At 47.0% G+C, this 24,551-nt stretch overlaps 4 protein-coding genes and 1 long non-coding RNA gene across 6 annotated transcripts; 4 read left to right on the forward strand and 1 right to left on the reverse strand.

The window, feature by feature from the left end:
* The first annotated feature begins 4,530 nt into the window (after positions 1–4,530).
* On the forward strand, positions 4,531–5,665 carry LOC133929328 (late embryogenesis abundant protein, group 3-like). Its single transcript, XM_062376041.1, has 3 exons — positions 4,531–4,700; positions 4,837–5,109; positions 5,234–5,665. Exons 1-3 carry the CDS (start codon positions 4,641–4,643, stop codon positions 5,366–5,368), a joined length of 468 nt encoding a protein of 155 aa, XP_062232025.1. The 5' UTR covers positions 4,531–4,640; the 3' UTR covers positions 5,369–5,665.
* A 2,300-nt stretch (positions 5,666–7,965) lies between these two features.
* Positions 7,966–8,932, reverse strand: LOC133929330 (uncharacterized). The gene is made up of 2 exons (XR_009911592.1): positions 8,334–8,932; positions 7,966–8,227 (listed from the first exon to the last, which is right to left on the reverse strand). It is a non-coding gene; the product is annotated as an uncharacterized LOC133929330 (long non-coding RNA).
* Positions 8,933–9,034: 102 nt separating this feature from the next.
* Positions 9,035–15,147, forward strand: LOC133929329 (uncharacterized). Its single transcript, XM_062376042.1, has 10 exons — positions 9,035–9,291; positions 9,393–9,518; positions 9,628–9,715; positions 10,505–10,590; positions 10,692–10,871; positions 12,454–12,647; positions 14,001–14,159; positions 14,241–14,321; positions 14,409–14,463; positions 14,540–15,147. The coding sequence occupies exons 1-10, from the start codon at positions 9,181–9,183 to the stop codon at positions 14,729–14,731; spliced, it is 1,272 nt and encodes a 423-aa protein (XP_062232026.1). The 5' UTR covers positions 9,035–9,180; the 3' UTR covers positions 14,732–15,147.
* A 2,922-nt stretch (positions 15,148–18,069) lies between these two features.
* On the forward strand, positions 18,070–19,066 carry LOC133929331 (MAPK kinase substrate protein At1g80180-like). Its single transcript, XM_062376043.1, has one exon. It carries the CDS (start codon positions 18,534–18,536, stop codon positions 18,816–18,818), a length of 285 nt encoding a protein of 94 aa, XP_062232027.1. The 5' UTR covers positions 18,070–18,533; the 3' UTR covers positions 18,819–19,066.
* Positions 19,067–21,413: 2,347 nt separating this feature from the next.
* Positions 21,414–23,998, forward strand: LOC133929332 (probable polygalacturonase At1g80170). Of its 2 annotated transcripts, none has more exons than XM_062376045.1 (9): positions 21,414–21,551; positions 21,666–21,797; positions 21,891–22,061; positions 22,182–22,208; positions 22,326–22,533; positions 22,942–23,023; positions 23,114–23,222; positions 23,321–23,437; positions 23,556–23,998. In XM_062376045.1, the coding sequence occupies exons 1-9, from the start codon at positions 21,414–21,416 to the stop codon at positions 23,844–23,846; spliced, it is 1,275 nt and encodes a 424-aa protein (XP_062232029.1). In that variant the 3' UTR covers positions 23,847–23,998. The 2 variants fall into 2 exon arrangements, with proteins under 2 accessions (XP_062232029.1, XP_062232030.1); XM_062376046.1 differs by having other exon boundaries at positions 23,513–23,698.
* The last annotated feature ends 553 nt before the right edge of the window (positions 23,999–24,551 follow it).

A 24,551-nucleotide genomic window follows, 5' to 3' on the forward strand; every position in this document is an offset into this window, starting at 1 on the left:
GAATCATCTTTGATACGTAGCACCGGCATTCTTCAAACCAAAAGGTATCTTTACATAACAAAATACATCAAAAGGAGTAGTAAAAGCAGTTTTCTCCTCATCCTCAACTCCCATGCTAATTTGATGATACCCTGAATAGACATCTAGAAAATAAAGCAACGCACAACCTGTCGTAGAGTCGACTATCTGCTCGATACGCGAGAGAGGAAAAGGATCCTTGAGACAGGCTTTGTTGAGGTCGGTGAAGTCGATACACATTCTTCACCTTCCATTAGCCTTCTTGATGAGGACAGTATTTGCGAGCCACGTAGGATGATGAACTTCTCGAATAAAGCTCGTCTTTAGGAGTTTGTTGATCTCCTCCTAGATAGCTAGCTTCCTATGTTCAGCATATCTTTGTTGCTTCTACATCATAGGTTTGGCATCGAATTTAATAGCTATTCGATGCTCAATTATTTCCCTAAGGACCCCGGACATATCAGACGGTTACCATACAAACACATCTTGGTTTGCCCAGAGGAAAACAATGAGCTCGAGTTCCTAATTGGGGTCGAGACCATCCCCGACCTTAACCATCTTGGCTGGTTCAAACGGGTCGAGGGGCACTACCTTGACACCACCATTAGTTCTTTTATCCTTGGTGCCGTCATTGGTCTCTTCCTTTACGGCATTGTCAGACTAGGATGTGCCAGCAAGGCTTACGAGCTTGGAGTGACTAGTGGTTTGATGCTTCTGGCGCTTGGACTCCACACCTTTTGAAGTAATTGACGATCGGCCAAAATGTTCCACCATATTTAGGCTCTGCTTGTCGCACTTGGTTGTCGCTCGTTGATCTCTTTGGATAGTTATAACCCCTTTAGGGTCTGGGATCTTGAGTGTCTGGTACGCATAGTGCACAATAGCTATGAACTTATCTAGTACTGGGCAGCCTAGGATCACATTGTTGGCCATCTCAAAATCTGCGACGTCGAAGGTAAGCTTCTCTACGTGAAAGTTGTCAGGCGTGCCAAACATGTCTGGCAACTCGATCTGGCCAAGGGGCATCATCGATGAATTGAGAGTTATGCCATGGAAAGACTCGACTCCTTTCTTGAGATGTCCCCCCTAATTTCTCATCTTATCTAAAGTCTTGGAAAATATGAGGTTAAGCGAACTACTCCCATCAACCAGTGTTAAAGAAACTTTGATGCTGATGATAGTCAGTTGTACCACAACTAGATATCGACCAGGATGTGGGACCGCAGGAGGATGGTCGACTTGGTTGAAGGTAATAGGAACTTCTGACCACCTAAGGTACCGAGTAGGCCCGGTGAGAGCAAGGTTGACCTCTCGTTCAACCACCTTATATTATGTTTTTAACTCTTACGTAGCGGATCCTCTGAAGATGTGTGCCAAACTTTGGTCAGGCTTATGGAATTTGGGCTCATGACCTTTAGCATCTGGCTTAGTCTATGTACTGTAGTGCTCGACAACGGTGGCTTTGAGCTTTTCTTCTACCTTCTTTTTACAAACGTAGCATTCATCAAAGTCATGTTGATTGGGAATGGAGCATTACGTCTTGCCAACTTAACTCAAACCTTTACTGTCCCCGGTGTTGTGCAACTTGCTCCTATCGACCACGGCTACGGTCGTGTCAGGAACATTGTTCTTGCCACCAGGCTTGTTCTTCTTCCCCTCGTTCTTTGAGGACTCGGGATTGTCTTTGCTAGGCCGAGGGCTTTTGGTATGTTCTTGGGCTTTGGCTTTCTTTGCAGATTTGTAGCCCAACTCAAAGAGATCCTTGACTGTTTGGATCTTTTGGGTAGCAAGCTTCCTCACTATATTTGTGTTCTTGATGCCCCTCTTGAAGGCGATGACTGATTCGTCAGAAATATCAGGGATCGTGTTTCACCTGTCACTGAATCGTTGGATGAAGTCTCCGAGGGACTAATCCTTTCCTTGGTTCAGTTGATGGAGATCGTTCTCCATTCATGGGGTGCTCGAAAGTACCCTGAAAGTTGGCTATGAACTGAGCCTTCAACTCAGCCCATGATCGGATCAAGTTGGGAGGTAGGTTGAACAACCAGGACCTCATCGGTCCATCAAGCATGGTTAGCAGGTAATTGGTCATTGCCTTGTTATTTTCACCCGTTGCTCAGATAATTGTGTTATAGATCTGTAACCACTCGTTTGGGTTAATCTTCTCTTTGTACTTTTAGATTGGGCCCGTCTTGAACTTCTCGCGCCACTGTATTGAGTGGAGCTCTTGGACGAAGGCTTCGCAACCTCCGTCAAATTCCTCAGGAGGCGAAGGAGAAGGACTGTCACACATGTCCCTTCGAACAGGGGAGTCACATCGGTTGTTCCATCCTAGAGATCTGCGATTATTGTAGCGTCGATCATCCTCACGGTTGATAACCTCTCGCAAGTCACATGTGTTGTGAGGGATGAGGTTCCTTAGGTCTCCCTAATTCCTGCGCTCGTGGACGAGTCAGTTGCAGTTCGATCTGCAGGGCTGTACTCGAGGTCAACCTCCCGAGCTGCCTACTTGCGACCCTTCTACTCGAGAGCATCCACGCCTATGGCTCCTTGAACCAGCACCTTACCGGTTGGGGAACCTAGAGGCGCTAGGATTGTTTGCTCGAGCAACTTAGATCTGAGCCGCATCGAGTAGGGTCCTGATTTGATTAACCATATGGGTTAGATTCGTCTGATCTAACTTCGTAAGGGATCTAAGTATCAGATGAGCTCCCTGGATATTAGCATCTGGAGTGCTAAATGCCACTGCCGAGGCTCAGCTGCGGTCGAGCCGGTGAAGCCTTGTGATGGTTTCCCTGAGGAAGTTCGTCTCTCAATCTCGGGACCGGTGCTGGTGGAGGCGTGACCATTGGAAGCTGTCGTTGAAGACCAAGAGACGTCGGTCCTCCTGCGGTTCATCGATGATCGATGGTATAAGTAGCGTATAGAGCTCCGACTGCAGATGTCCCTAACAGTATATCTCCAGCATTATTGGTGTTGGCTACCGCTGTCGCTGGATCCTCAAGGATTGTCATGCCATTATTCATCGCGATGTTTGGATCTACCACCATCAGATCGGCAGGTGGTACCCTAGTTCCTCCAGCCATAAACATGAATAGATATATACGGCCGCTCTGACTGTCGACGAAACCGTCATCACCACTCGCGTCAATATCAATGTCCATGAATTGTAGAACATTGGGCTCCTTAGGATCCCATTCAAAGTGTCCCACCACACGGTACATGTTCAATGGGTTGGACTCGAGAATACCGGTGTGGATTAGTCCACCCTAACCGTCCCAAGGGAAAACCATAATTCCGAACGTGATCTCCGAACCGACCGGGGACGATTCGAAAGCAATCGCTGGTGACTTGAAGCGGTTGTAGAAGCCGGTGTTGGGGAATCCGATGCGAATGTGCACTCGAGACATAGTTGATCCTGAAAAGCAAAAGACCCCTACCTAGCGTACCAACTGTCGAGAGTTTTTCTCTGACAATATGTCCATAAAAATAACGGGATTGTCTTTGTGATTCAAGAATCAAATAGGAGATGAGGCACACACGATGTATATAGGTTCGGGTCCCAATTTGAGTAATACCATACGTCATGTGTGGTTAATAATGTGTCTGTATTCACTCGAGTATAAACAATTTGTCTAGATCTATTACAAGGAGTAGATAAAATATAAACTAGACTAATGAAGAAGTCATCGAGTATCTTCTATAGTCTTAGTGCTTGCGTCAAGTTGCAGATAAGTTGTTCTCCTCTGAGAAAGTAGAGTCTCTCTCGGGGGTCTACCACCTGCTATCTCGCTAAAGTCGATAAAGAGTCTTTCATCTTGTCCATCAAGAAAGATCAGATAAATTTGGTTGGGATACTAGTTATTCTCGAGTTAGGTAATCAATCGAGACCTTCCTAATATATGCCTACTAGATCTCCACAAGTATCAGACATCACAGATCCGGTTCCAGAATATCCGAAGTTGTTAAGCATGCACACAACATAATTTATTTATATATGGTATACTCTTTATACGTATATACTTTATAGTTAGATATTCGAAAGAAATTATAAAAGTGCGTATGTGTGATAGTGTGAATATGAATTTGCAACAGGAATTTCTTAAAAAAAAAAGTAATTAGGTGGCCGCGTCCAACTTGTACTCACCAACGCCAACACACCGATCAATCTGATCTGATCTGATCGTGATCGTGATCATCAGCGGGCCGGGCGACGTGCACGTACGTCGATCGGTACACCTGTCGACTTGTTCACCTGATTTTTTTTTTCTATCTCCTGCTTGGCTGGTAGCGTCCGCATGGGCCGACCTGCCGACGATGAATCAGCTCCATCTACATGGGCAGGCTTCGCGAAGGTACGTACGGATCCGTGACACAACGCGCGCGTGTCCTTTGTACGTGGCGCCCATCTACGTGCTCCGGCGCGCGACCGCCGCGACGTGTCCCCGGGCGCCTCTCGCCCCTGCAGCTTATAAATAGCGCCTGCTGTGAACCCTCTAGCCATCAGTAGTCGAAGCTTCAGCCGAGTGAGCATCAGTGGCCAATCGATCAACCCTTGCTTTCTCCGAGTGATTTGAGCGATCAGCCGGTTCGTGTTTTAGTTCGAGCCAAATCTGAGAGAGATGGCTTCCCGCCAGGACAAGGCAAGCTACCAGGCCGGCGAGACCAAGGCCCGCACCGAGGTGCCCATCTCGATGGTTTTTTTCTCTCTCGTAATTTAGTAACACGCGAGCTGTGTTGTTCATCACGTAGTTTAATTCTGCTTAGAATCATGCGAGCATGCTAAAGAGTTTTGGTTCGCGATAATGCGACGTTCAGGAGAAGACGGGGCATGCGATGGGCGCGACCAGGGACAAGGCGCAGGAGGCGAAGGACCGGGCGTCGGACGCGGCGGGGCACGAGGCGGGCAAGGCCGGCGAGGCCACGGAGGCGGCCAAGCAGAAGGCCGCCGAGACAGCGGAGGCGGCCAAGCAGAAGGCCGCCGAGACAGCGGAGGCGGCCAAGCAGAAGGCCGCCGAGACAACGGAGGCCACCAAACAGAAGGACTCCGCCGTCGCCGGCAAGGACAAGAACGGCAACGTCATCCAGAAGGTCGGCCGCCCCTCTGCACGGTGCACGCACGACACTGAACACACCTGCAACACGCGCGCAATTCTCTGATCACGAAATCCTTCCTGAAAACCATCGTGCGTGGTTTATTGTGTTATTATTACAGGCCACTGACCAGGTGAAGAGCGCGGCGGTGGGCGCCAAGGACGCGGTGATGAGCACGCTGGGGATGAGCGGGGACAAAGGCGAGACCGGCAACAACAACGCCAAGGACTCCTCCCCCATCACCAGGGATCAGTAGATGCATGCGCTCGATCCTGTTTTGGTTTGCTTGTCCAGAATGGGTCTAGCATGCATGTTTCCGGTTCCATGATTCCTACGTATTTGCTGTAAGCTCGCCGTTGGTGTATTTGTGTTCACAGTGTCTGTGGGTGTTGTAAGGCGTCGGGTGAGATTTTGTTTTTTGTTTTTTGTTTTATTTGCGAGAAGGGTGAGAATTTGCGACGAACGATCTTTGTGCTTTTGACTTCTCTCATCTTCTGTGTTTTTAACAATACAGTTGGGAAAAGATATATAATATATGTGGTTGTGACTGTCATTTACATCTTTTTCTTGGACGACTTTCGATTGTTTGAGAAAGCAGTAGTTGTTGAAATGATTCTAGTGGTTTTTTTATTTTACTTTTCTGGTTTTGAGTGTGCTTAGAAGATTTTGAGTATGCTGATATGAAACTTTATTATAAAAATTAATAACTAAAATTTAATAGTTACAATTTTCTTGGCTAACATTTTAGTATGTATCCTGCTTTTTTCGCTACGATCTATTATGGTTTGCGGCTCGGTGATACACCGAGAGACATACTGCTCAAAAACAGTGAAATAGGTTACGACTAGACAATGTTGGGCAGCAATGCTACTTGAGTGCTTGTCCAGTGCCCAGGACCAGGTCAGCAAAACACATACTACACTTGGCTTTCCAGTGGCTTCAGATTCAGAACGCATACGGGTAAAGTTGATGTGATTTGACAGATCAAGGGATTTTTACGGCAAACAGGTGGCTTAATGGTGTGAACCTATATGCAAACAGATGGCTTAAGGGTGTGAACCTATATGTATGAGTTACGTGGGATCAGAGCAAGTTCTACTACACATATGAGATGGTATAGCATCAGCACGTTCTGATGTTTAGTTTTATGATTGGTTTTATGATGAGATGTTTAGATTGTTAAATATATGAAAAAGATGTGATACCGAACCGTATCAAAATCGGTTGAATGACCTCGTACATGTTCTATCAATTTTTTTGTTAAACATTAGTTATAATTAAATATTGTTAACCATAGTTAATTACTATCATAGGTATTTAACAATAATTATTGATAATTTAAATTATAATTAACTAGAATTAGTAATGATAAGTACTAATTAGCATAGTTTGTTGATAATAATAAAAAAATATTTTTATAAAATAATTAAGCTATACATCGAGGGCGCTCTGCTCTGAACAAGTGAACAAGAAACAATCATACAAGAACTGAACAAGTGAACAACAAAACAAGAACAGCTGAAGTATTGAACAACTGTCTGCCTGCCTCCTGCTCAGGCCTGCTCCTGCCTGCCGCTCTGCTCTGCGCCTCTGTCATACTGTTGGTCGCTAGGTGGCCGGTCTTCACATCGTCCACTCGCGCTCACCTGGCTTTCTCGCCGGCGAGGCCTGACTGCAGACTGGCGACCACACCGACCAGGACTGCCTTTCCGCGCTTGCACCCCTGCCCTCGCCGACTTGCCGTTGCCTCTCGGCCGCCGCTGAGTGCCCGAGCCATCGTGTCGCCGGTCGCCGGGAGCCCGGGATTGCGGAATTACCGAATCACTGATTATGGATTTGGATTTGTGGTTTGCCCTTTGCCGGATTGGGCATTCACGGCCACGGCCTCACCCTCACGGTCATGGGCTCACAGCATGACGGCCTCGACACGATGATAGGCTATGGGCAATTTGGCAGGCCCTGCCGACTGGTTAATTGACTATTGGGCTGGCTGTGGGCTATTGCCTATTGGGATGACCATATGACTAAGTCGGCCACTTGGGCTGTTGCCTATTGGGATGAGAAACAGAGAAAGTAAATTGGCTTCGACCGGTCTTCTTCATCCTGCCGCCGCTAGCACCGACTGTGTGACTCGTATCCATGACCATGGCCGCTGGCGCATGGCGAAAAAAGAAAATTGTAGGGGGTAGAGCCCCCTAATTTTGTGGCTGCTTTCTTCTAACATCTAAATACACAATATATGAAGTTGGGCTATTTATATGTATTTAATATGGATTAAATCTTGCGAGTAATTTCGTACTCACGCTGCTTATTTTCTTTTCAGTTGGTTGTTAGTTGCCAGTTACTTTAGCCTCTGGTCAGTTGCCTTGTGCGCAGATGGCGTCATCGGTTTTGTTTTTTAGGTTGTTATTTTATTTTCATCTACGATGTTTGTAATTTAACACTAGTTGAAATCTTGTCACTTATTTTATGTCTCAACTTGAAAGTTTGTAATCTTGTAAATCTTTTGTTGTTATGATATTCATGTTGTTGAAGGTATGTGTGGGTAATAGTTTTTTTTATTTACCAACGTACACATATCGGAACTGTTAGAATTGAATTCGGTTTAATCATCAGTGACTTGATCTTTGTGATTAGATGTGGGTTAGTACACGACGCGTCGAAAGACATGCATGAGCTAGCTCTCATTTTGTTAAATGATCGTCTTAGTGATTAATTCAAATTTAATTTGAACGTGTACTGATAGAAACCTTTGAGGATTATGTTCATCTTCTTCCTTCTCTCTAATTCCTTCTGATGCACAGAGCACCCAAACCCAAACCTCTTGCTCCAACAATTGAGGAACTCCAAACCTTGGTAAAATCGTAACATTCGGTGCTTTGGAAATACCCAAGACACATCTATGCAGATGAACACCCATCGGTCATCCCCCAGCCGATAGAAACAAATGAAACAATTGTGATCTTCCTCCTCTGTGACGCCTTCTGCCGCACATGCCACCACCACAGATGGACGAAAAACAAAGAAGGCAAGAACCATCTCTGTGGCCGCCGACACCTAGACTGACGACCCGGCAACACCAACCTCGGCAATTACCGACACATAGACCGATGACCTGGCAACAACCACCACAAAAAGGGATGAAACACAAACACCCCACCTTTCGCCACCAAAACAATCAACACAAACCACCAGACTTCACCGACGAAACATACACATACCTCTCACAAGTGTTGTTGGAGACGTCATCGACTACAGCAACCGCACCAGATACAACAAGGAGAAACAAATCTTGCATAAAACCGCTGCCAACAACACCATCAGAGCCCTACTTATCTAGCCAAATCTACAAACCTAACACCTCTAACTAAGCTATAAGCTACCGACGTCAATCCAGCCGAACCTCTCCTTCACTGGCGCCGGGGAGGCTGTCGGAGAAGAGAGGCAGGGGAGATCGACGCCGGAAAACAAGAATCACCTCTGGGTTACCTTTTGCTACTGTAGAGAGGGGAACAGGTCTCCGAACTTTTATCACAGTAATTTTAACTGTAACCCAAGATCTTCTGGTGGAATCCTCTTCTTTTTATTTTTTTTCATGCAAGGAGGATTGCAAATTTGGCAGCGCAGCCAGGTGAACTTTTATATTTTTTAAATAAAAAATATAAATATATGGGTGATAAGTTTAAAATCTAAAAAATATTATGTTCCAATGCTTAAAAATCAAAACGCTATCAAAATTGTCATGATTTTTTTTCAAAATCGCACATATATCTGCAATTTTTTAATTAAAAAATATAAAAATAAAAAGTTGCGATCAGATGTAGTTTTTGGGCCCACCTGCAGTGTCCGTCTGCCGGCTCGGCCGCACCGCATCGGATCCGAGACCCACACCGGACAGCGTGTCGCGGGCCCAACCCCGCAGCGAGACATGACGCAGCACAAGCCACGGCAGCGACGCGGGGCCGTCCCCCAATAAGGTTCGCGAGCTCAGACAGAAGAGCCCCGCACCGACCACCGCCGCCCCGAAACCCCAGCCGATCGGCGGCGACCGCGGGGCCGACGGCGGAGATGTCGCTGACCAAGGTGAAGATCAGCGAGGAGGTGTGGCTCACCGGCCTCTCCCACGCCCTCACCACCGAGACCGAGGAGGTCATGGGCCTCCTCCTCGGCGACGTCGAGGTCACACCCCCACCTACCCCTCCCAGCCCCCCCTTTCTCTCGGACTTGAAGGGCTTCCTCCTCTCACCTGATCGTGGTTGCTTTCGCTTGCCTACTTGTAGTCTTCGAGCAGGGGCGGCGCGACCGCCGTGATATGGGGGGCGTCGCCGCAGATGAGGTGCGAGCGGAAGAAGGACCGCGTAGAGGTCAACCCCGAGCTGCTCGCCGCCGCGTCGGCGCAAGCCGAGATATCCTTTCATTTCGGTTACATTTTTTGAGATTTTTCTTTGTTGCTTGGTATTGTGTGGAGAAGTATAATGTTGGGTTTGGAGGGTTGGACTTAACTCCTGCTTGCACAAAATGACGGCCACCATAGGGAAGACTACGAGAGTGATCGGTTGGTACCACTCCCACCCACATATCACCGTTCTGCCTTCCCATGTAGGTAAGCTATTCGCATTACCTCCAATTGGTAACTCTTTTTTTTTGGCCTAGGCTTGCACTTGTTCTATGAGCTCAAGTGGCCTCTGGTGACCTGACATCGGCATTTATTAATCTCGTAAAATAACTGCTATGCTGTCAAATGATGAGTGTTTCGCCTACGCGGTTTAGGAATTTACTAGTGAATTTTCTTATTGTTACCGTGCACCTTTTATGTGATCTAGCCCTTACTACATCCCCATGTTCACTTGCCATTTCTGAAAATGGATGTTAAGTATGTTGGAGGCAGTTCGCAGCTAAGTAGCGCCTCTGGTGACCTGATATTGGCATTTATTTATCGTGTAAAATAGCTGCAGTGCTGTCAAATGATGTGTGTCGTTTCGCCTACGTGGTTCAGGAATTTATTAGTGATTTTGTTATTGTAAGCGTACACCTTTTATGTGATCTAGCCCTTACTACATCCCCACAGATGCTTACTTGCCTTTTCTGAAAATGTATGTTAAGTATGCTAGAGGCAGTTGGCAGCTAAGTAGTTCTGCTTTTGTGTACTTGGGTTTGGAATATTCTATATTTAGACACATAGCTTTACTCCAGAGCTTCGATGATGACACCGACCTATGTTGCCTTGATTACAAAGGCAGAGGGACAGAGGGTTCATTACTTGGTCATTTGACAGTGACAATGGAGACCTAGAGAATTTGCTAGTGCATCTGCTTTTATGAGTTTGTCTCTTTTGAGATGTTGCCCATCTACAATAAAGGTTTATATGACTCCTATGAACCATGTTTTCCAGATGTTCGCACCCAAGCAATGTTTCAGTTGCTGGATCCAGGCTTCGTGGGGCTGATATTTTCTTGTTTCAGCGAAGATGCTCAAAAGGTAGAAATTTTTATACTTGATATAGACAACGTGTTTATGTCCTCTTCAGAGCACATGTGCATACATTAGTCTTGCTGAATTGGATTTTGATGTGCCTGCAGGTTGGGAAAATCCAAGTGATTGCCTTTCAGTCGCAGAGTGGACAACAGCGTACTATCGCTCCAGTCATTGACCTTGAATCATCCTGGAGTTCATCAGATAATGCATTAGCATCACAATCTGCATTGGTTGAGGGCATCAAACAGGATACAGGGGATTCCAGAGCTTCAAAAAGTAGCAAGGTTTAGTTCGATACCATGTGTGTTTGCAGAATTTATTTTATTTAAACACTTTGCTACATTTCTTTGGTGATATTTATATCAAGATGGCCTTTTCTCTTGGGTAGTACATCTATGCATCATTCCAACAGATCTGCATACATTCTACTGGATGGAGAGTGTTTAAGACCATAAATGATGCTGGACAGCTGGGGGGGGGGGGGGGGACGGTAGTAGAAAATGAAATGAATATAGACCCAAAATTTTAAGATCAAGTGTACAATGTATAGTTCAAGTCATAGCACTCACGTTATGTTTCCTTTCTATTGTAAGCATTATGTTTGAAAGTATTTTAAAGATATGGAAGTAGGTTCCAGCTTTAAACATTGACTCATGTTATCCAGTTAAGTGAAATTATTGTCCTCGTGTTTGTGTTCAGAAGGTCCTGGCAGATACTGAAATAAATATCACCAAAGAAATGTTATTCAGTTGGATTAATTTATTAAGAGGCACTTTATGGTGCTTGGGTGGCACATACTGAAACATGCCACTGTTGATTAAGAAAATTTTAATTCTAGGCTTCAATTTTTGTAATTCTTGAATTGTTCTTTTATCTTGTTGAGTTTTGTATGCTGCCTTCAGTTGCATGTTTCGATGCTTGCATCGCATGATAAGAGTACTTAATGCCCTCTATGGTTAATTTTTTTTATCACTTCATTTCAGTTGGTTTGGTAAAATTGTAAAGCTGTAAAGTTTGTAGATTGCGTCTTTGGTTTGGCTACAGCTGTAAGGTTTTAGATTCCAGTTTGCAGAAGGTACTTACTAGTAGATAAAATGTCATGTCTTCTTAATGGAAGGCTTTGCTATAGAAAGACATAAGCACTCATATTTGTTGTTCTTTCTATCTTGATAACCATGCTAGATTAAATATATAGCCTTCCACATTGTTAGGAACATACCTTTTGCAAAAAAACTGTGTATTCTGTAGGTAGCTTTAGATGCGGAGTGTTGGATTGCAATAGAAAAAAAAGGCTTCATTACTTCTGACCGTTTTATGTAGTCTAAATTTGATATACTGCTTGCACATTCGAGCCGTTAAGTATCAGCACTGGCAAAAATTATCTTTGAAGCACCAACTTGTTGCAATATCTTTCTTTTTTTTTTCTTTTTTTTTTGGCAAGCCTGTCCATTGATTCTTATCGATTGGGGTGGGGTTTTTTTTGCCTCTTTTGTCTGGATTTGCTTGACTCATGCTGCTTAGTTGAATTTGTGTAGCTTGTAAGTATCATTTAGTGAGAATATGGAATACCTTGTTGTGCTCTGACAAGTGCGTAGTAAGCTAGTTTCTGTATATAAAAGAAACTTCATATGTGGAGTATGTTCTCTTGTGCTTTTCACTAGCTTATTTAGGAAATCTTTGTGGATCAATCAAAGTTGTAGTTGGATTGAAGACCATTTTTTATTCACGCATTTCAGTTATGCATGGTGGTGGGGTTCTCACGTCTGGGCTATTCAATAGGAGCTATAGTTAATTCATGCAGTTGTGTGAGTGTGCTTTCTTATTAGTACATTGGCAAACTAACTGAACATCTGTCTATTTATTTAGGCCCGGGGAAGATCGCCGGATATGGATTTCTATTCTCATCCTGACCCAAATCATTCAGCAAAGCATCAACCCAGAGAAAACACTATTGTTGCTTACAATCGGGATAACACGCATGAAGCGTCTGTTGATCCATATGATTCAGATATGACCCCAAGCGTCCAGGAGGCTTTGCACCGGTCAAATATGGACATTAGGTATCCAAATAATTAGTAATCTAATTCCTTTTATTTCCTGAACAGTTACACTAAACATTGAATGCATATATTTTTGAAACCTATAGCAATGTGTATTAACTTGTGCTCTTTGAGATTGTTTCTCATATAGCTACTGTTATAAGCTCCTTCCCTAAAAAACCAATAGTGTAGTGGCTTGTGTTTTTCCCCAACAGTCATTTTATTGACTCCACATTGTTCTTTTCACACTAAGGTGGTGTTTGGTTCAAGGTTTGTTAATGCAAATGTAAACGTAATTGCATTACAGGGGTTTTGGGGTTGCAGCGCATGATCACCTGATTTGTTTGGTTCCATTTAAGAATGATATGGGATGCCAATACAGAGTTTGGTTAAGTCTCACTGCGCTGCAGTGCTGCGACTTGATTAGTGGCACCAATATCTCGATTAATGAAGAGAACGAGACGAAGGTGGAAAACGATGTGCTCCGTCCGCCATCGAGACCTTGTCTGGACGAAGACCATTGACTGCGGCGGCGGTGGCAACACGCGAAGTACTCCCAGGCTTGTGCAAAGAAGCATAGTCGCCAACACGAGGTCGTGGAAGACGCCATCACATCTGGAACACTGCGCGCTGGCAAGGAGATGGAGGAAGGTACCAAATCTGGAAAGCTCCGGCAGTCCGGCCACCGTTAGCTGCGCGTGGTCGCTGTCCCACATCGTGCCAGCCATCGCACGCTCATTGAACCAAGCCGCCGCACAGCAGCGCGGACCGCCGCCTCCTTGCCTCGCCAACAACCGGGCGTGCGCGTTAGGCCACGCCGCCTTGCCCTCGCCTGATCAAATGTTGCCTCCGTGCCACATCCTTCCCTCCCCACTCTATCACCATCGATTTGGAGAGAGAGGATCGGGAGACAGATCGTGTGTTTAGAGGTTGCTGATATCACAAATCACAGTAACGGGATCTGAATCCACTTGTTGGAGAGTGTAATCGGAGTTGTACTAGACTGTAATCCGTTTACATGGTATTGAATTGCAGTGCACCCAAACTAAATTGGCACTAACGGGATCCTTTCACACCGTAATCGGATCACAGCGTAAAAATACCGAACCAAACAGCACCTAACCATTTAATATGTGACTATTATCAAACAGATTGCGCCCTAGTGTTGTTCTAAGTATGTTCTCATATACATTGTTGTTGCAATGGTCATGTCATTTCCATAGTATTGTATGATGTATCACATGAGACCAGGAGTCCAAGATGAAACATTTTAAGGTTATTGTGTATTATCAATATTTGTTGCTGATGGATTTACCAAGAGCTGGGTGGTGTAATACAACCATTAGTTTCTAATATACAATTTCTTGCCAATAGTGGTGCAGAGTATGTAAGGAAGGGGGTGAAACTTCTTGTGTTCCCTACAAGGAATCTGCTAAAGCTGGAAACGACATTGACTTCATACTGTGATATGCAACGGGTCCTTTTTGAAGAGGAACAGTCAGCATACAGTCAAGCCATGCAACAAAATATCTGGTAACTCAAATTCCTTCATGAGTATAACTACAAAATGTTGTGTGGTTCTTCTGTGGTAAATGTTGTGCGGTTCTGTTGCAGTGATGGGAAAATTCACCCTCTTACATCTATTCACCATACATCTACATACAACTCTTCTCTCTGCAAATTAATGGAGTACTGGTGAGAACAAAATCTCCTTGTCTCATTTTAGCCAAATATACTGGGCAATACTCCGTTAACTTATCAGTCTCACATTTTGTGTACTAGTTTGAGTCCAGCTATAACTTCCCTTCAGGATCGTCTGAAGGAAAATGAACTTCGGGTGAGTAAACTGGCTTGCATCTTGTGACACCGGTCAGCCTTGGTAGGGACTAATATCTACTTTCACATGTGAAAAGCTGTCTACGTTACAAGAGGAGGCTAAACAACTTGAGGCTGAGACCCAAAGCATGCGAAACGATTCACCTCTCCCCATGATGAATCATGGGGCTAGTGGCAGCAGTTCACCCATGGCTCGGAACAAGCATCCTTTCTCCAACCAAGGGAACCCTAGAAGCCCCAGCAGTGGCAGGTGGAGGAGGGCCTGTTGATTTCGATCTTGCTCGCCCTGTTGCCATGATGAATATTGCTCATTGTGGCTTTACCGAATGCTTTCCGAAACCCCAGATGCTATGATGGACGAAGGCACAGAATGGCACTGTACATACCCGTTTCATTTCAGCACTGTGCTGTTGTGGAAGCTGCCAACAATTCTCATTTTGCTTTGTTTTGGGGTTCCTTATCCTGCTGCCAAAGTGGCGCCAAATCTTTTCCATGGTTGGCCTGAGCTTGTAGCCTATACACTGTAGACTAAGTATTGGGGTACCTGAACAGCTGTTGCTAAGATGCGATATTTTCTGGGGCAGGCAAAAATGAAGGTTGTGTTTGCTATGTAATTGGAAAAGGAACTTCTGTAGCAATCTATTTTTGTTGAAATGCTCCAGGTCCAGCCTCACCTTGTTGCCAAGGTACCAAATGTTGAAATAGAAAAGGAAGACATAGAGTAGAAAGAATCTTCGTGTGCAAATGTACGATGTATGGAACATCCTGTTGCGATCTTATCTGTACGTCAAGAGTTATCTAACGTACTGGAATGATGGAATTCCGTGAGAGGCCTGGATCAAGCCTCTTGAACCGTCCATTAGCGGCGACGCTTTCTGGCCGTAGGGTCTGTTCGGACTCGGACAGGGCGTGCCATGGTCTGGACGCGTTTGGAGCTTTCCTGGACGGAAGCGACGGGTCACAAAGGGGAGATGCTACTGGTGTACCAGTTCAGACTTGGGACTCAATGGACTAGCGGCCAGGTGGGCTGTGTGTGTTCCCTGCTCTTGAGAGAGACGTGATGTGCACTCGTGCAAAAATCCCATATGGTCGTAGGGTGGCTTGCGCTCGCGTCCAAATTACGATGGGAAGGACCGGGACCTCGCGGCGGAACCAACCGGGGAGCCATCCCAAATGAGCTCGTCGGAATTGGGACCAGGGACGCCGCCGAACCCAGGCGTCGGTGAGGTCCAGTAGCCGCCGAGCCTCTTCTTTTGTGGAATATTTAGAAAAAGAAATCGAAGAACTTTTAAAAACAAACATCTATTAGTAACAAAGGTGGCTTTTCAGCTCAAGGAGGAGATAGATCAATATCGTTTAGTTTATGTTATTTTCTCTTAAGCTTTCAGCTTGTTGTTAACAGTTTTCTCTTTCTCTTTGCTTAGTCTCAGTTCTCAGAGTGGGGGACGGTTGTATCTTCAGTGATTCGCATCCCCTGCTTGCTGGGGACGGAGGTTGTCTCTCGGGTTGTGTTTTTTCCCTTCCATTTCGGTTTCGGAGAAGCCGATCATATCATGTGTTTTTTCTTTTATAAACTCTTATCTTATTCCTTCTAATATATGATTGATAATATTCTTACCGTCTTTTTAAAAAAAAATCCAGTAGCTGCCCAGGCCCGAGCCTGGCAAGACAAGAAGGCAGCTATACTGTTCAAGCTTTAGTGTAGTTCATGACTGGATTGTACCCTGGCTCGGTCATGTGCGGCGATTGGGTTTCTACTTAACGTACGCCTCATGCCATGACTTTGAGGGTCCCATGATTTCCTCTAGTTTAGGCGTCGTAGTGGGTAACTGGAATAAACCACAGGTGGTCAGGTCGACCGTGACCAAAACTAGCTAAACATATCCGTACTTGACCAGACCAGGGTTGGAATTTGAGGCCCAGCTCAAATAGGCTATTGCTGTGGCTCAAATTTAATTGGAAAAGTCAGGTGGTGTGGGAGAGGCTTGTGGTTTAGTTCCACGTTGTCTAACCATGATTAGATAGTTCAATTTAAATAGAAGTCTTATGTGAGGTTTGTAGTTGTGGCATATAAGTGGGGAGAGAAAAGGCTTATTGTTATGGTGACATATATGCGTGTTTCGTGTGATTAAGGTGTGACTTGGCGTCGTGACGAGTTGTGTGTCTAATTGGGCACTCGCGCGTGACTGGAGTGGAACGTGCACATTCACTTTGTGGTCCAGGGTGGTTCTCTGGTTTCCGCTACGCATGTTGCTTCTGAATTTTTGCCACCCCTCTCTCTGTCGTGCGAATTTTTGCCACCCCTCTCTTTGTCGTGCCTCAAATTGAGGGTGAGCGATATCTTCGAGTCGAGACTTGCACGAGAGATCGGCGATCAGATTTTTGGGAAGCGAACTCGTGTGACTGCTCCCATGACTTTCTCTGCGACATCTACATCAACTTTTCACCTAGCGGGATCCACTATAAGTTCGTTCATGTGCAATAATGGTACATGCGTTAGGTACTTTGTTTATGTACTGCATGTGTATGTGTTGCTATCTTATATTTACTAATTGGAGGTTCCTTTTGGTGCCTTCACGTTAATCTAAAAAAATTCTAGAAATTTCCATAAAAAAGTAAAAGATCCAACCGTCGAATTAATTGGTTGATTAACTGTAATCATAGATCAATAACCAGACAAAACATCATAGAAGATTAAAAAACAAATCATAGAGTCCAGCCCTAAGACTACTTGCCTTGCCTTTTCTTCTTTTTTTAAAAAATACAATTTATCCAATAAGATTACGTTAGTAAACTCCAACTTAGTTACGTTAGCAATCAACATATTTTTCCAAATCAATTATAATCAAACATTACAAAATTAAAACAACAAAACACAAACATTTTACGGATTATCAAAAAAATAATATCAAAGAATTTATAATATATTTAAAAATAATAATATGAGATACGGTGACGATATTAAAAATAATAATAATTTCAAAAAATCAAGAAACAAATAAAAATTAATTTGCATAACACATAAAATGAAAATTATAAATTAGATATATTCACAAATAGTAAACATGATCCCAATATTATGAACAAAAATTACATTTATATTTTACATTCTAATATTTAAATATAAATAATTGATGTATCTTAGCATACAACCATTATTAACATAAATATCTATAATTCAGTCGTAAGCTAAATTTTAGCCTGTGCAGTCGCACGGGTTGATACGCTAGTTTCAATACTAATTCTGATAGAACTAGCTTGACTCTTTTACGCTGATAGTAGATTTGTTATAATATTATTTATATATTAAAAAATAAATTAATCTTGTACCTCTTAATTTTACAACAACCATGACTTCGTAGTTCGGAAGAAACTTCTGTGAGCCCCGCGCGCGAAGGATCCCGGAGAGACCCCCATCCGCACCGTGCACGCTCTATCGCACGGCACGCGCGTGTGCGGGGCTACGTGCGCGTGGACACGTGTCGCAGCGTGGCAGGAGTCTCTCCGAAAGATCCGCCTCACAGAATTTTCTTCCTCGTGGTTCTGGGACCAGCTCCGGTCCTACCACCGTCCCCGGCTGCTAGTACTAGTATAATACCTTGCTTGAGTGGTTGGAGCACTAGACAGTAGGAACCCATCGGGCGAGGCACGGCAGATCCAGCGGCCGCGCGCGGGGCATCCTCTCCTTCCTTGAACGCGTCGACGCTCGCAGCAGCCACCCCGCGAATCGAATCGCAACCGACGCAACACACAAGGAAACGGAGCAGGTGAATCAGCCGGTCAGCAAGCGATCTCGACGGGCGATCAGAGTACATTGTCTCAAGAAACCGTGGCCATTTTTATCGCCTCGAGTCGACCGGCCACCGTCCCTTTTAGTTCCCTCCCTCCTACCCCGTAAAGATTTGATCTTTTATCGCAACCGCCCCGGCGGCTCGGTTTCAATTCTACGCGCGTACGTTCTCCTCTATCGATTGTTTGCCTCCGTGCATCTGCACGCCAAGTTCAACGCCGGCTCACCTCGCCAGCCACAGCATCTTCTCCTGCTGCGTCGACCGCGCGCGGGCCGCGTGCATGGCGGGGCTGCAGCGGTCGAGCGAAACGTTCCGCCGGTCGGGCTCGTCCGGGCTGGTGTGGGAGGACAAGAACTTCTCCGGCGAGTTCAAGCCGGCGGCCGCGGTGGAGCGCAGCCGATCGACCGGGCACGAGCACGGCGGGTACAGGGCGGCCGGGCGCGTGCCGCCAGCGCTCGACCCGCCGTCCCCGCGGGTCGCTGTGTGCGGCTTCTGCAGGCTCTTCGGCGGCGGCGGCAAGGGCAAGGACGGCGGCAAGGCGAAAGCAAAGGGCAGGTGCCACTGATCTGTACTGTGTGCCAGCATCGATCGGAACGTACTCCATTTGGTAGCTTCTGTTAGTTTCTATTCTTCCTTTTGTGGGCGCATTTCGCATGTCCAGGTAGTAATAGAGCACAAAGAATCATAATTGAGATGCTTGTGTAGAGTAGAAGTGAATAGTAGGTGTCAGACTGTCAGTGCTCTCATGAATTGGATTGTACAGTGTGCTTTATTTCGTGAGAAATTGAAGTTACATGTGTTCTTGTTGCACCATAGAATTAGCAATTCTCTGTGATGGCTGTGCTCTTCAAAAAGAGTTGGCAATCCATGAAAAGGTTACGGATAGGGAAAATTCATGGTTTGCTACTGACATGTTAAAGGTGGATTAGATGCGCTAACCTCTATATTTTATACTGTAATATCCAGCAGTATTGCTTTCAGTTTGTGTGGGAAAGGCCAATGGAAGTGTACATTTCTATTCTATGGCTTTACTTCTATCTACGAACGGGCAGGTGCAAGTGTAATAACCAGCACCCAAGCTTTTCGCCAACTGGTGGTGACTGACAGTTTTCAGAAACTCGTTTGCCTGTTTCGGGAGTTTGGAACCATGAAGAAAAATTTCTCCAGGCTTCTTTCTTTCTTTCTTTCTTTCTCTCTTGTTACGCGTGGAATTAATCATCGTCTTCCACACTCTTCTGCCGCATGACATTTTTCGCGACGATGGTGGGCTGCTTTCTTTGACGAGTCAGAAGATGAACTTGAGCTGAACATCCGTTCAGCCTTTCCTATCTGCATTCAGAGTTCAAGCATAGCAGCGTGTTCAAACTTGCCGGCGAAAAAGAAAAAGGAAAAAGATCAAAATTGTCATTTCAGCAATCCTGGAAACGGCCCTTCGTCAGCTGGAGATTTCAGTGTAGATATGATTTTTTGCTCTCAAGTCCAGACTGCATGCAGATTCATACAATTTGACCAAACAAACTCTGTTTTTTTTTTTTACCTCAAAATCATCTGTTTTGAAGAGGAAAATATATCCCGTGGCACGCATGCGTTGGCACACATAAAAACAAAACAAATGCAGACGTGCGACGTATCTGAATTCAGTTCATGCGCTGGGAAAACCCAAAAAAAAAAATCAGTTCCTGCTCCAGTACTAAAAATGTACTCCCGGAGTTGGTGGATGTTGGGGAAGTTGGTCTCCACTGGAATAATGAACACACGTACATACAGTACACAAAATAAAACAAGCGCGTACCACCAAATCGATTGAATGCTATTGAGACATTTTTTTTCGTGTTTTTTTTCTTTTATGGATTAGATTGGACATCATCATACAGGAAACTTTGTGCCAAAGGGAAAGCTTGTGGAAAGGGACATCATCATACTGGAAACTTTCGTATTTTACTTCATCTAATTGCTATATATTGTATTGATTCTCCATGTGAAAAACACATATGCAGCATGCTAAACTAGGTGTTGGAGCAATTTTTTTTTTTTTTACTCTCTGCTGCAAATGGAAGGCTAGCTGCAGCTTGGCCTGTGTAAACTCGTATTCTTTTTCTTAATACGCAGAAGAGCTATACATTTTTGTAATAAGAAGGAAGAAACAAAGAGTCTTTTACAACAACCATAGCTAGGTCACGAACCGAATGTAAATGATTAGAAACTTATACAAAGAACATATCAACCGAGGGCCTAACACAAGCAGTCGCTAGATTACGGCGCCATAGGTACTCAGACGCTCCAAGAGGATGTAGATATTCTTTTCTCCGGCGTGGCACCAAAATTCGGCCTCCTCCCGAATAAGTGCTACCATGTTGTCCGACGAAATGCGCCGCTTGTTAAAAACTATGTCATTGCGCGACAGCCAAGTGCGACAGCTGATGAGGAGGATCAAGGAGTCCAGTCCTTTGCGATGTTGGACAGCCACGCGCCATCGAAGGTCGCTCCACCAATTCATGAAGGAGGTGTCCTGAGCTGGAGCATGGGCATCCAGAACGCGCCACCACAATTCTCGCACTAAAGTGCAGTGCAGGAGAAGATGATTGATGTTGTTTCAGCCTATGGGAGGCATAGCTTTTACATGGCTGATGCAAACCTGCCACCAAACTCCCCTGATTTCCCTACACTTTGGAGAAACTCTTGCTGCCTTTGCGGCTTGTTACAGTCCAGTAACCGCGCAAAGGGAAAGGCCCTTTCCAAGTTCCACCCACGGTAGTTTAATCAGATACTGCTAGTCCCATTTTCCATTTGCTGGTTGCTACACTCAACTTACTGCATGAAGCGAAAGAGATCTTTCAATCAGCAATCACGGATGCTTGTCCAATCCGCAGATGGCTCTATTTCCCATGCCACATGCAGAAATCTCCCTTTCGTCTACGAATGATTCACCGGCCTCCTCCCGGAAACGGCAAACCGGACGGCCACCACCGCGGTCCAAGGCGGCACATGCATGCTACTTGCTAGGTGTCGTACTGCTGCTGCTGCTGCTGCTACACCGCCACCGGTTTCTTCCAGCACCCGCTTCATTATCCCGTCCTCTCACTCGCCATCGCTTCCTTCTCCCGAGGCTGTTCAGTGCCTGCGCGCAACAGCGGCGCCGAGCTAACTGGTCGAAGCGAGAATGGCCTTGTCCTTGCCGCTGGCGCTCGCGGCTCTGGTGGCCGCGCGGCTTCTCCTGTCCGGCGCCGCCGAGGCACGCGTCCTCCTCACGCTCGACGACTTCGGCGCCGTCGGGGACGGCATTGCCAACGACACCCAGGTGCGTACGCGCGATCCAACTCTTGCGCGCGCGGTCATCTCGATTTATTTAGCCGGCCGCCAAGAACGCTCGGGCAAGATTGACCGTGCACTCGCTCTCTTTCGAATTCTGCAGGCTTTCTTGGACGCGTGGAGCGCGGCCTGCACCTCCAACGAGCAGGCCGTGCTCGCCGTGCCGCCCGGCAAGGCCTACCGGATCTGGCCGGTGCAGCTCTCCGGCCCCTGCAAGAAGAAGCTCAAGCTGATGGTACGTACGTGTCTGTTCCGTGCCGTCCGGCTTCGATCGCGTGCAGTACTACTAAACTACTCTTTGTTCACGGTGGTGTTAACGTGGTGCTAGATTTCCGGCACGATCGTCGCGCCGGCGAGCCCCGACGAGTGGGCCGGCCGGGACCCCATGAAGTGGCTCTACATCTACGGCGTGGACGACCTGTCCGTCAGCGGCGGCGGCACCATCGACGGCATGGGGCAGGAGTGGTGGGCAAGCACCTGCAAGCGCAAGAAGACCCAGGTACTAATGAATTCACCGGTTTAACCACCACCTACCTGACCTGTCTGAACTCTGCACTCACATCAGTGAGCTCACCTGAATTCTCTGAACCGTGGCTCTGCTCTGCTCGTGTTCTTGCAGCCTTGCTACGCGGGGCCTCGTCCAAAGGTGAAATGCTCTGCTCCCGTGCCGCTCCACCGGGAGACGTGCTTCGTGACGCCGGCGGCGAGGCGATGATCGCGGATCGCGCCTCACCCTGCGAGCTTTTGCTGTGAATATTCGCAGGCGGTGCACTTCGAGGAGTGCAGGGGAGTGAGCGTGCAGGGCGTGACGCTGCAGAACGGGCAGCAGTTCCACCTGACGTTCACGCGGTGCTCGGACGTGAAGGCCAGCTTCCTCCGGGTGATCGCGCCGGCGGACAGCCCCAACACCGACGGCATCCACCTCAACGACTCCTCCCACGTCCGGATCATGGATAACCTGATCTCGACAGGTCTGTCTGTACACACCCACGCGCTTGCTGAAGAACTAGTTGCACTAATCAGCTTTCGTTGTCCGATGGTGACTCCTTAACAGCATCATGAACACTATTTTCTTCCACGAGATAAGATCAGAGCCAGCGATTAGTTGGCTGGAACAAGGTTTTGTCAAAGTAGGACTACTCCTTATGTCAGATGCAGCCAAGTCCCACATTGCTGCTGCTGGTCATATTCTTGTGGTTCCTCGCAGCACACAATTTTTCAAATTTAGGAATATTTCCAGCCGACACTATTTGACTTTAGATGCAAACTTTTAGATTGCATCACCGTCGCCGTTTTTTAAGCGATCAATGATAAGGTGATTAGGCTTTCCTTACAATCCTCATCAAGATGGTTGCGTACTAACAAATGAATATTTCCAGGGGATGATTGCGTCTCAATGGTCGGCAATTGCTCTGACGTCCGCGTAAAAGACATTTCATGTGGACCTGGCCATGGTATCAGGTAACACTCTTCTAGTTCTAGGCTACGATCTGATCCTTGCTACTGGGACTGACAATGTACGGACTGTGACACACGGCACGTGTCTGTCAGTATCGGAAGCCTCGGCAAGAACCGGAGCACCGACATGGTCGAGAACGTGAAGGTCGACACCTGCTTGCTCACGAACACAACCAACGGTGTACGGATCAAGAGCTGGCAGGTGATACTGTAATCCTCCACTCTGACAGGAACGATCTTGTCGGAACAACGCTTGCATAGCATAGCTGCGTTGACAGCACGTGCAACTTGTTGTTTCAGGGAGGCATGGGCTTCGCTCGCAACCTGAGGTTCGAGAGCATCGTGATGAAGAACGTCTCCAACCCCATCATCATCGACCAGTACTACTGCGACCAGCCAACGCCCTGCGCGAACCAGGCACGTCACAGCCGTCCAGCGCCTCTGAAACCATCTCGTGCGTGCATGCATGCGAACCGGCGCATCGTCTCTCAGTTTCAGGCCTGAACAGCTTCGCATTGCGAACGTGTGCATGCAGACGCAGGCGGTGCTGGTGCGCAAGGTGGAGTTCGTGGGCATCCGCGGCACGTCGGCGACGAGGCAGGCGATCAGCATCGCGTGCAGCGACACCGTGCCGTGCCGGGAGCTGGAGCTGAAGAACGTCAACCTGACCACGGAGGGCGGGGGCCAGGCGTCCGCGTTTTGCTACGGGGCGTCGGGGAAGAGCTCCGGCACGGTGATTCCGCCATCCTGCCTCGCCAAGCGCGACTCCACCGTGGAGACCCCCAGGATGCCGAGAGACGCAACGGCTGGCGAAACCGACCCGTGATGGTTGTGATCGAAAAGATGCTGCCGGTTGCCATCACAGGTTGCCTTCGAGATCTTTAATTGTCCAGCTACCTCTTGTTGCACTGAGGCAGTGGCTGCAGCAAACACGCATCGTTGAATTTGTAAGTTGAAGCTGTTGTCATACTGAAACTTGATCCGACGTTTGATCCGACGTGGCGCGTAAATCCCTGTTTTGGTCCGACGTCTTGTGTTGGCGGTCGGCTGGCCGACGTCGCGCGACGAGTAAGTTGAGTGAGAGGATGGCCCAGTGGAAGAGCGCCGCACCGGCGAGGACGACGCAGGGGACAACGGCCGGGTGGAGATGGAGCTCGGCGGCGGCGTCCACGATCGGCTCCAAGTCCATCAAAGCGCTCACGGCGAGGCAGAGCACAATGAAAGGGGGGGGGGGGGGGGTATGGAGATCTCGATGTGGTTCCGGTCGGCGCTGGTCCAGCGGTAGTGCAGTACACGTTCGGGTTTGCCTTCGGCTGCCCGGCGTGCTACGAGGAAGTTGAGGGAGAGGACTGTCCGCTGGAGAGCGCGGCCACAGCGAGGAGGACGCAGACGAAGACGGACGGGTGGAGGTGGAGCTCGGCGGCGGCCGCGAGTGGCTCCGCGTGAAGAACAGCGCCCATGGCGAGGAAGAGCACGATGAAATGGGGAAGTGGAGGTCTCGACGCGGAGACGGTCGGCGCTGAAGCGGCGG

Source organism: Phragmites australis, chromosome 9 (assembly GCF_958298935.1).
Source record: "Phragmites australis chromosome 9, lpPhrAust1.1, whole genome shotgun sequence".
NCBI lineage: Eukaryota > Viridiplantae > Streptophyta > Magnoliopsida > Poales > Poaceae > Phragmites > Phragmites australis.